The sequence below is a fragment of the Oreochromis aureus genome, linkage group 20 (genome assembly GCF_013358895.1).
Source record: "Oreochromis aureus strain Israel breed Guangdong linkage group 20, ZZ_aureus, whole genome shotgun sequence".
NCBI lineage: Eukaryota > Metazoa > Chordata > Actinopteri > Cichliformes > Cichlidae > Oreochromis > Oreochromis aureus.
In genome coordinates, this window is record NC_052961.1 from 4,884,215 (window position 1) to 4,895,568 (window position 11,354).

Here is an 11,354-nt window from a genome sequence, read left to right on the forward strand (position 1 = left end):
TTACGTTCAGGGAAACGGGGTGGTCATGGCGGCACGTGGAGTTTCAATCACTCGCCAAAAAGCAGTAACCTGCTGTCGCTCAAAAACACAATGTCCAATCTCTCCCAAAGGTCGCAGGCGTGATGAGACTCGAGCTCGGAAATGTTTGTTATGCCATTTGTCAGTAATGGTTAGAGCGCCACCTAGTGGGACGACTATAATAATGGTTGAATGAGATGAAATTTTAGCTGGTGGTTAAATGCATGAATTCCATCAATGTGACATCAGATCGGAAGCGCTGGTTGTACGTGTTGGGCGTGGCTCGACGCGCCGGGGTGCGAGGGCCCTCATATCGCTGCTTGCAGCTTTAATTATATTATTGTATTTTATATTAGTGATTGTTTATAGTGAGCTAGTGTTTGTCCTCTGAATTCTGTGTGTGTCTGTAAAATCAGTTTACTTCATATTACTGCAGTTTTTGATTGTACTGTTTCTGTCTCACAGCCTCTGGGATCCTGATGGATCAGAACGACGTGCGATTGGCTGAGAGGCAGGAAAGGCGGACCCACTGGGTGATGGTCAAATGCTCGAACAGGAACATTCGAGTCGGAGAGCTGATCGACCTGCTGGAGGACCTGCAGCTGTTACGCCCCCGTGATGTCATCTTGAACTGTGAGTTTACCTCCAGACACTCATGACCTTTGACCCTGAGGGATAGTATATTAATGTTAATGCCACAGTGCACAAACTGGCTGCAGTTCAGTGGGGTGCTTATGAGATAGCCTCGGTGAATAGGAGTCAATAAAGACTTATTTACACCTGCTTCTAGAAAAAAAGCCCATATCTTAAAAATTCTTCAATATAGTTGTTCCCAGGTGTCTTTTAAAAAGGAAAATAAGGTCTTAAAATATGTTGGATTTCACAGATATATGCTGTAGGTGTTTACAGCTGATCACAACCAACATATGATGCTTTGTTTTGTAAATGCTTTTTAAGTTGTTGGGTTGTTGTCCTTTAGTTATCACTTCATCTTGAATATGCTGCCTGTGGTTACCCTCATGCTTGACTTTGTTCACTCATAAGTTGATACTTAGCAGTTTAAGCTACTTTTGTAGTTGTAGCTTTAAAAAAGTGTCTATCAGTTGGGGGAGAATTTCAGAATAATATTCCTTAACATAAAACCAACAAGACTTTGAATACCTCATCATTTACAGTACATGTTATCATCACAAGATTCAGAGAAGCTGTAGAAGTCTCTGTGTGCAAGAGAAAAGGCTGAAAATGAATATTGGATACTGCGATCTTTGGACCCTCAGGAGGCACAGCATTAAAAACAGGCACGATTCTGTCATGGAAATCAGTGCATGGAGTCGGGAACACTTCCAGAAATTATTGTCTGTCAAGATAGTTCACCGCGCCATCTGCAAATGCAGCTTTAACATACAAACAGGAAGCCATACGTCAAGAAGATCCAGAAAAACCCCCCTGTTCTCTATGAACTGAAGCTCATTTAAAATGGCCTGAGTCAAAGTGGAAGAACTCTTCTGTGGTCAGACAAATTCAAATGTGAAATTCTTTTTGGAAACGTGCATCGCATCCTCTTTACTAGAGTAGAAGCTTGTTATCGGCACAAAAGCCTGAATGTTTGATTGTATAGAAGTACATCAGTGGCTATAGAACTGCTAGCCTTCACGTCTGGAAAGGCGGCATCAGTGCTCCCACCTCGATGTCGTCTTTTTCATGTTTCTGCAAGACTATGCAAAGATAAGAATAAACTTGCCTCTTATCTTTGCCTAGTTATACCACATTAGATATTTATCTTGGACAAACGGTGCTAAACAAAGCAGTATTCGCACAATAAAACCAGCACCAAAAATCAATCAATCAATCAATTAATTATCCAAATTAGTAATAAAAATTTGCTTCCCATATTACGATTCCAGCAAAGATTTATGTATCGGATGATGTGGCTCCAGAACTTTTAAACTGCACTGAGTCCTTATTTAAAAGTGCAATAGATGCTGGGAGTGATGAGAGCTTATAGCAGTTTGTTTTACAGTCCCTGCGGGTAATAACCCGTACTCTGAATAAAGAATATGGGATGGTTCATGAACAATTTTATGAGCCTGATGAACAACAGTTTCCTCATTTCGACATAAGAGACTGTTTCTCTTTGTTTCCTTTGCCTTTCATGGTAGTTTTATCAGTTTCTCAATCTTAGACTCTAAATTTACTGTAAGCAAGCCAAACCAGGCTGTCATCTCATATCTAATCAAAGTTTCAAGTACTGAATTATAAAAAATACCCATAACCACAGAGCTCACTTCAAACAGTCTGAGTCTACAAAGACAGTGGAGTCTTTGAGCTAATTTTTCACATTTAAAAATCAACATATTCTTCACGATTAAAGAATTTGTCCATATAGATGCTTATAAGTACTTATATGTGCTCTATTGTACAGATGTCAATTGCCACGTAGTCGTTGTTGTGTGCACATATACCCTTATACATTTTTTTTTTTTTTTTTTTTCCCAGTTTTATCGCTGTTCAAAATGAGACGATCACAGTTACATCACACTTTGAAATCACTGATATCCCTGTGGGATAAAGACGAGCAGTCACCTGCATGTAGGAGATTTAAAATAATAATAATAACGGGGTTATCAAATTCTTTGATAAGAATTTGATAACCCATAATTAGTCCAGTAGCCTTAACAAGATTAGAACATGTAGTTGGCCTAACAGGAAATGTTCTTTCATGGTTAAATCATATTTTTCCGAGAAGTCCTTCTCTGTCACAATGGGTAAACATTCCTCTTCTTCTCCCCTCTCAAGGCATTTGTAAATTTAAGAGTTTTTGGACTTGCGGGTGTGGACGAACAATCAAACGCAGAAATAAAATCAGCAAACAGAATGGGATCATAAGCTTTTGAATCTTCTGAATGCCTGCTTATTAAAAGAGTGACACTTAGCACAGCATCCTCAGTGCTGCACCCCTCCCTGTACGTGTATTGAAGATGTCTCTGGTGTGATCATATTCTCTGAAAACACTTCATCACTACACATGTTAGTGCAACGTGTCTGAAGTCCTTGTTCTCAATAGAACCTCTTGTACAGGAATGACTTTAGATTTTTCATTCTGTCTCTCTGTCTGCAGGGGTGAGAAGTCCGGACCTTTACTCCTATGTTCCTGCTCCTGCTCCTGCTCCTGTTCGTCGTCTTCTTTCTCCGTCTCCTTTTTCTGACTCTCAGTTTGTCCCCCTTCCCAAAAAGCCTGGGGCCACACCCATACAGAACACCTGTAGAGTGAGCTCAATAGGTAACACAAGCACACACAGACTTTTTCGTATGTCCAGTCAGCTTGTTCTGTGACACTGATGATGTCATTACTTTATTCTGTAAATAAAGGAAGTCCATTACCCAGACCTGCATCGCCCCCCCCGGGGCTGCGCTCTGAAGTGCAACAACGCCACCAGGTCTCTCTCTCACACACGCACACTTACACACACACATTACACAAGGTTTGTTCAATAATCAATACAAACACATCACTACAACAAAGCACGATGATGGTGGTGATGTCATCCCTCAGCCGCAGGTGATGGCGCCGGTGGCGGTGAGCAGCAGCATCCCAGTGATGCGCTTGTCATATGAAGAGGTGTATGCTGGGACAAATGGGTTCTCCCCCTGCCTGCAGATAGGGGAGGGGGGATTTGGAGTCGTGTACAGAGCGACTCTGAAGGGCATGAAGTACGCCGTCAAGAAATTCAAAGAGGTCAGCCAATCACAACGCAGTTCAGTCTTTAGGAGTTTTCAGACAGCGAGCGGTTTTCAGGCAGCGACAGGACTCGTACAGAAACACTCCGCTTACAGTTTACGCTGCAGTTAGAGTAAATTTATTTACGATCCTAAACGTCTGATTGTTTCTGCGCTGGCGCTATCAGGCGGTTGGAGTTAAAACTGTCGGGCGCCAAAGAAATAAAAGGAAATGAGATGAAATAAAAAAATCAGAAATGGTGTTTCAGACTTTTATTTTGTGGACCCGTTACTTAAAGTCATTATTTAACCAGAGTCGCCGCCACCTGCAGGCCATCAACAATGAAGTTTAAGCAACACAAAAGTTAGATCAAAAAGGCTGTGCAGGCTTTTGTTTTGGCTTGTTACAGCTATGGACCCTATAAAAGATGAATGTAGTCTCCGGGACGTCTGCCATTGGTTAAGTCCCCATGATGATGCTTCTAGCTAAGCGTGCTAACGAGTGAGTAGTTGTTAGCCAATTAGAGTATTCTTTTTGATTCTTTATTTTACGAAATGATCTTCATGTTTTATTCAGTCTGACCTGGAACTAGTGACTGAGCCCAAAATGTCATGACGAAAGGTCACAGAGCAGAAGAGTCGCCCCCTGCTGGCTGTTAGACGGCAGGTTTAGGTAATTTTTACATTTGCTTGACATTTTAAACCGACCTGGAAATCCTGCGGTGGTGGTCGGGTCGGGTGGTTCCCTTCTAAAGCACGTCTCCACACAAAACATGAGCTTCAATTTTAGCTTCTGGGTCTAAAAAGTGAAGCTGACGTAGAGGTGCCTTAAACCTGCATCATTTTTAAAGGCCACTAGGGAGCGACTGCTGCTGTTGAACAAAAATTCAGTTCCTAAAGTGAGTCTGTGGGAAGACGGCGCTCTGTCAGGACCATAGTCAACACTTTACTGCTGACGTTATCATCTCAGCTTCTCGTTTCAGTCACACTTAATGAAAAATTTACTCCATTTTGTAAATTTGGGTCATTCTAAGTGTGAGAGAGGATTATCCAGGATATGCTCATTGCAAAAAACAGCTGTCATTCTCGAGGTTTTTGCCACCATGGAAACGGAGACAAAATGAATCTGAAAGAGTCTTTTGGCTCTGTTAAGAAAAGTTAAAAGAAAAACAGCAATTGATAATTAGAGAGGGGTCGACCGCTCACTGTCTGAAAAAGCCTTCTTATTGGTCCATTTTACTGCCAGGATGTAGATTGTGATTGGTCAGAATTGCTGCTGTCGTTGACAGGACGGGCTGCTGGACTGGGCTCTGCTGAAGAAGAGCTTCCAGACTGAAGTGGAGCAACTGTCAAGGTGGGTGAAGCTCCGCAGTGAGATGCAGCAGATTTCATCTGTTCTGATTAAAGTCACATGGTTGTTATTGTGTGTGTCCTCCTCAGATTCAGACATCGCAACATTGTGGATCTTTTAGGGTTCAGTGACGGAGGAGGTTCATTGTGTCTGATTTACAGCTACATGGAAAACAGATCTCTGGAGGACCAGCTGCACAACGTAACACATACACAGATGCACACTGCTCAGATAACTCCAGGGTTTTTCCAGGTTTTCCCAGGACTCGGGTGCTTTCTGGGTGTCATAGCTGGTCATTGCTGGGTCTTTTCAGTGGTGGCTTTTGCCATTATCCCTGCAATATTACCGAAAGAAAGCTGGCAACACTGAAACCTGATACACGCAGTGTATCAGGTTTCAGTGTTGCTCCAAGTAGATGTGAATAACAGATTGTGATATACAAATAAATAAGATCTACTGATGGGAAGTGAATATAAATATGAAAGGCTTGTTAAATAATGATGGTGGCTCTTAAGCGTTTATATATAGTGAATGAATGTGAGCGTGCATGAATAATGGCATTGTAAAGCGCTTTGGGTGCCATGAAAAGCGCTATATAAATCCAATCCATTATCATTATTATATTAATCACCGTTACCTCTTTTGTGCATCCTCCATGATGCTCTGTAAAAACACTCAGGGCTGCACCGGAGTTTCAGTGCTCGGGGAAAACCCTGCACACTACATAATTTACAAATGTTTGTTTGTTTCGGGGGGGTGTTTATTTCCGTGGGTGTGTTTATTTCCGTGTGTGTGTATTTCAGGAGTGTGCGTTGCTCTCATGGCCTCAGAGAGTCAGTGTTGTTAAAGACGCATCAGAAGCTCTGCAGTTTCTCCACTGCCCCTCTGAAGGCGAAAAGCCGCTGATCCACGGAGACGTGAAAAGGTGAGCTTCACCCTGGAGCTGTTCAGTGTATTTATGAATCCATATGTGTTAAATGGATCAAAGTGAACAGCTGTATTACAGTCTTTAGGATTATTTTTATTTGACATGAGTCACTGAAAAGTGTAGAAAGCAGAAGCTATACTGGATTATTTCCAGCAGGAAGAGAGAAATGACTGGACACGATGAGTAGCTAATCTGAAAGTGACAAATAATATTTCTGTTTATAGGGCATAAATTCCCTTTTTCAAATTTCAGCCTTGATGATGAATTTATTTTTATTTATGTTACTGAATTGGAAGATGGGCTAGTACCTATATAGCGCTTTTCTAACCGAGCAGTTGAAGCACTTTTTACTACAAGCTACAGTCATGCTCGTTCATACACATTTATAAAGTGCCGTATTCTTCGCCTTTAAGCACTAAAAATCACAAGGGATGGGACTGCGACATATGCACTGCAGGACCAGGGATTGAACCACCGTGTACGACCTGCTCTGTCTGCTGAGATCGAGCCTGCTCCATTTGTTTTAAATTTTTTCACCATTATAGTCTTTTATATGACCAACGCAGGAACAGTATGAAAGATGAGCTTTTTGTAGTCCAGGACGTTGCAATTTCACCACAGCAGACCAACATTCACCCTCGTGTTATTAATCAGTCTGTCGTGAACTGTAGTCTGTTCTCTTCTAACTTCTCACATTTTTCCTCTAGTCAAGGAAAAGTGATCAGGAAAATAAATATTTATGGTGTACTTTGTCATTCAGCCAAACACAACAAAGAGAGGAAGAAGCCCCTCTTCTTCCTCTTCTGCTATCCAGAGGTCGCCCTCATTTATTTGTTTTCCTCTGAATTGTGTGTAAAACATGTCAGCGTAGGCAAGACCGTCAGGTGAAATTTCAGTTGAAATTCATGCCTTCATTTCACAGTTCATACAAAGTTCACAGGAAAAAACCATCAAGATGAAGTTTCCGTTGAAGAAGTAATGAAATGATTTGCATGAAGTGCATTTACCGCCACATTTACTCATTTATCACAGTTGATGTGTTCCACCTGGTTATAAGGCTGCCTGATATCAAAAAGTCGTCTGTGATGTGTTTTTGTTGTGTTTCTTCTTTTTTTTAAAAAGTCTGTTAGTTCGAGTATTTGCACTATTGTGACGCACTGGCAAAAACGCAGCCTCTGCTTTCACCTGGTGTGTTAACCTGAACTCTTTTTGTTTCTGTGCCTCTGTTTCTCTCCAGCTCCAACATTTTGTTGGACAGTCACATGACGGCGAAGCTTTCAGACTTCGGTCTGGCTCGGTTTGTACCCACCGGCACCTCGGCAGCTAGCACGACATCTGTGGGTAAAACAACAACAGTGAGAGGAACGCTGGCTTATCTGCCGGAGGAATACGTGAGGGGCGGAGAGCTGGGACCCAAACTGGACGTTTACAGCTTCGGAGTGGTGAGATGACACAGGGCCTCTTGGGAAAAGAAGTCTGTTAGTTTAAGAGGAACTTTTTGAGCAGTATGGGAGGACTCTGTGTATTCATATATTCCTAATCATAAAAATATTTCTGCTTTTCCAATAACATTTTGTAGTTTGGTACAGAAACAGGCCCATTTCTATTATGAGAACAGTGGAAAATTGTGTGAAACATGTATGTTTTTAATATTATAGGACTTGATTTTTAATGCAGTTTTTAATTCCTAATCACTATGATGTGATGTTTCGATGTGAACCATGGCTAACCGTTGAGGAGTAGCAAGATTTACAGCTGCCTGCCTCAATTTTGATTGTTCCTCTAGAAAATATTTGAAACACCACAAAAGATGTAAACAAGAAGTTGTAGATTTTGAAACCGAAGCACAGAAGTAAAAAAAAAAAAGGACCTGGAAACAGAATGACTTGAATTTGTACTGATTAAAGTATGACGGCGTTATCGTTTGATCTGTAATACTAGTATACTGTAAAGCATAATTTTCACCCCAAGCTTCAAGCTCATTCTCCATAAAAATGATTGAAAAGCATAACTAAATACACTAAAACATCAGCCATTAAACCATAAAAAATATCATAAACATAGTAATTTGTAGGTGGTTTTGTTTATAAAATAAGCCACCTATTAGTTAGAGAAACATCTTCGTCAGTTGTAGATTATAGAGTTGGCAACAGGAAATATCCTGTTTTAGGAACCGACGTGAAACTGAACATATTTATTCTGAGACCAGAAAACAGAAGAGAAACACAGCAAGTGTCTGAAAATGGTGCGTGTGTGCCCACACATGCATGTGTGTGTTTCAGGTGCTGCTCGAGGTGCTGACTGGACGTCGAGCTCTGGAGAAAGATGGGACGTATGAAGAGAGATACCTGGTAATAACACAAACCTGCTCACACAGTCGATTTGCAGATTGGGTTGTTTTGAATCTGCAGCTTTGGGGAAACAGCAGAATTCTTCCAAACCTGGCTGGTGTGTTTCCTTGCTGGTAACCTGGTCTGTTTGAGTCGGGCTTACCTTGGTTTTGATTCTGGTTCACAGAAGGACCTGGTGGAGGATATCAAGGAAGGTCCAGGTGGCTCAACTGAAGCAGTTTGGAAAAAGCATCTTGACAAACGGCTGATTTCAGGTCAGTGTTTGAGCTAAGACCACAGTCCCTGTCCTTCTTGTGCCTGCTCCATGTCCTTCCCTGTTAACTGTTGTGTTCATTTTCATTGCAGGGGGCACGGCTGAGCCTACTGGTAGCCTGCAACTGGCGGCTCTGGCCTGCAGGTGTCTGACAAAACTCAGGAGGAAGAGACCGGTAATGAAAGATGTAAGAGCCAGCCACACTCACTTGGTTTCTTCAGAAACGGTTTCATTAAGTCTGGACTTTGTCAGATGTAGTTTCAGTCTCTCCAGACCTCCTCAGATGTAGTTTCAGTGGTTGCAGACTTATTCAGATGCATATCCTGTCAGTTCAGACTGGTTCTGGTGCAATTTAATTTAATCTGGACTTCTGTGACTGCTGGCTAGAGCACGCTGGAGTTCCTCAGGGCTCCTGTTTGGATCCTCCTGTTTTTCACCTCAGTGTGTTGTTTTTGTTTTTTCATAGGTGTGTGCATCTCTTGAGGACGTATATAAAATGGTGAGGGAGCCCCCCTACCAGTCCTTCCCCAGACCTCCCCGCTCTCTGGACTCTAATATACAACAGCTTTCCAAGGAGCTGAGTAAACTGGGACCACTGGAGAATACCTACCAAGTGTCACAGTCAACCAAATTTTCTTCCTCTCCCTCTTTGGTCACCCTCGCCCCTCCTGACCCACTTCACTCATCGTCATCTCTTCCCCCGTCATCCATTTTCCCTCCTGTGTCCTCCTGTTCGTTCGCTGGTCCGTGTGAAACCGACGAGAGTCGAGGTTTCTCCCAGTACGACCTTCGCTCTCAACTGAGATCAAACGGGACCAGCTGCAGGTCTTTATCTCCTTCCACCAAAGCCCAGTATCACTGTCCAGCTAGGCTCACAGAGGTTGAGTGCAACCAGCCTTCGGTGCCCACTGAGGACCAGTACAATTTCCCTCCCCAGCCCAATAGCACCAGTTTCAGTATAGCACCCGGACCACTGACAGGGGCCCCAACAGGACCAGAGACTAGAGGGCAAACCACAGCAGGGGCCGATGCAAGACTCTACGGCTTCTCTCCTGCAGGGTCCCTGAAGTCAACATCTCCAGAGCCCTCAAGTATGTGAGCAACTCATTAAAGGACCACACCCTAGTTTCTTCAGACATTACTGAACAGCTGTCCTAAACTTTTCTTTAAAAAGCAGAATTCATTATCGGTTTAGGACACTAAACACAACCGAGTTGATTCAATGAGTCTGAAACTTTATCTATTTCCTGTTTGTTCAGTTCAGATAAATTCCAGCAAACAGCGACTCCTGGAGAAGAAAACTCAGTACGAGGAAGGAAGGATTCGTACTCCTGAGCTGCTGTCGTCTGAAGACATCTGTATGTAAACGACACTCAGGAGTTTTTATGATACCTGTTGTTTTTGTTTTGTTTTTTGTTTGAGTGAACCAAAAACAAAGAAACATTGTGTTTCTCCTGTGTCTGATCAGATGAAGAGAAGAGTTCTGGGGACATCAGAGGACCAGAGGAGAGCGATGAGCTGGATTATCTTCCCACTAAAAACAAGTGACTGCCGTTATCTATTATGGACACAAAGTAGAGGACCAAAGATGGGATGTTTCTCGAATGGAGCTGTGGATTTCATCATCACTAATGTTCTAGAAGAAACTGCTGGATGGTGGAGCTGCTGGTGTGTCACATTTCAGACTGCTGGTGAATCCGGGTTTCATAGCATAGCCCCAGCTGTGCATTTACCAAAAAACATCACTGGGTTCAAACCAAGTGATGCTTATGTCAGCGTAATGCAACATTCCTGTTATTTTAATCTAACTGAAACTATTTATTCATAAGTCTGTAATAATTTTAAAATTCACATGGAAATATTTTTATATTTGTAATTGTGTCATACAATTCTGAAAACACAGTACGTGCTATATGCTTTGACTGCACCAGAGTTTGAGACGATGTTTTATGTTATTGAGCGCCAACACAAACCTGCAGCGGATCGATGGCTGTTGTTCAAAGAGCAAGACAAAGGTAACATCAGAACGTAGCCACTGTGATGTCACATGTTCTGCATTTTGAAGCTGTAATGTTATTATCGGCGGAGCCAGAAGACGTCATATGTGGACAGGAGGGTGAAATGTTATCAGGTACTGTTAGCTGGCTTTGATGGCAAACTGCATCTATAAACTGTACAGGTGGAACACTGAGACACCGCTACCTGTTAAATACAATATTAGATTTTCAGTCACCAAAACTGAAGCACGGAGAAAATATAATCAGATGATGACATTTTTGTAGCGTTTTTGTAGCAGCCTCTAAACATGTTTATTTCTTGTAAAATTAGACATTTTAACACTGGACCATTTACTAATTTCAAAAACTGGCAAAAGTTTGGTTTCTCAGTGTTCCTTTTTTCTGTCTTCATTCGCCAGTTGCTTATAGCAGATGCGCCCTTAGCCTGATCCTGGAGGGGCCAAATGGAGTTCTTCCTCCCCACTATTACTTAGTGCTTGCTCACAGGGGATCATCTGATGGTTGGGGTTCTTGCCCTAACATTTATCTTCCAGTATAAAGCACACTGAAGCAACTGTATAACACTTAAGATAATTGTTAATTTACTGGTTTACTTGGTTTTACTAGTTCTTCACTTGAGACAGCTTCATTAAATCAGCCAAACTATTTTTATAATTTAATTAAATAAACACGTTTTTAAAACTCAGTTATTTTGTTCATTCATTTTTAGACTGTTTTA

General features: G+C 42.0%; 1 protein-coding gene across 1 annotated transcript in view; it reads left to right on the forward strand.

Moving 5' to 3' along the window:
* Positions 1 to 11,321, forward strand: part of irak1 (interleukin-1 receptor-associated kinase 1) — an 18,226-nt gene extending 6,905 nt beyond the window's left edge. The window contains exons 2-15 of the mRNA XM_031759149.2: positions 484 to 651; positions 3,137 to 3,298; positions 3,388 to 3,455; positions 3,572 to 3,754; positions 5,025 to 5,089; positions 5,176 to 5,287; positions 5,890 to 6,011; positions 7,252 to 7,456; positions 8,297 to 8,365; positions 8,532 to 8,619; positions 8,711 to 8,805; positions 9,085 to 9,709; positions 9,878 to 9,976; positions 10,087 to 11,321. Coding sequence (XP_031615009.1) covers positions 484 to 651; positions 3,137 to 3,298; positions 3,388 to 3,455; positions 3,572 to 3,754; positions 5,025 to 5,089; positions 5,176 to 5,287; positions 5,890 to 6,011; positions 7,252 to 7,456; positions 8,297 to 8,365; positions 8,532 to 8,619; positions 8,711 to 8,805; positions 9,085 to 9,709; positions 9,878 to 9,976; positions 10,087 to 10,166 — 2,141 coding nt within the window. The 3' untranslated portion in view covers positions 10,167 to 11,321. The remainder of the gene's footprint in view (positions 1 to 483; positions 652 to 3,136; positions 3,299 to 3,387; positions 3,456 to 3,571; positions 3,755 to 5,024; positions 5,090 to 5,175; positions 5,288 to 5,889; positions 6,012 to 7,251; positions 7,457 to 8,296; positions 8,366 to 8,531; positions 8,620 to 8,710; positions 8,806 to 9,084; positions 9,710 to 9,877; positions 9,977 to 10,086) is intronic.
* Positions 11,322 to 11,354: the final 33 nt, after the last annotated feature.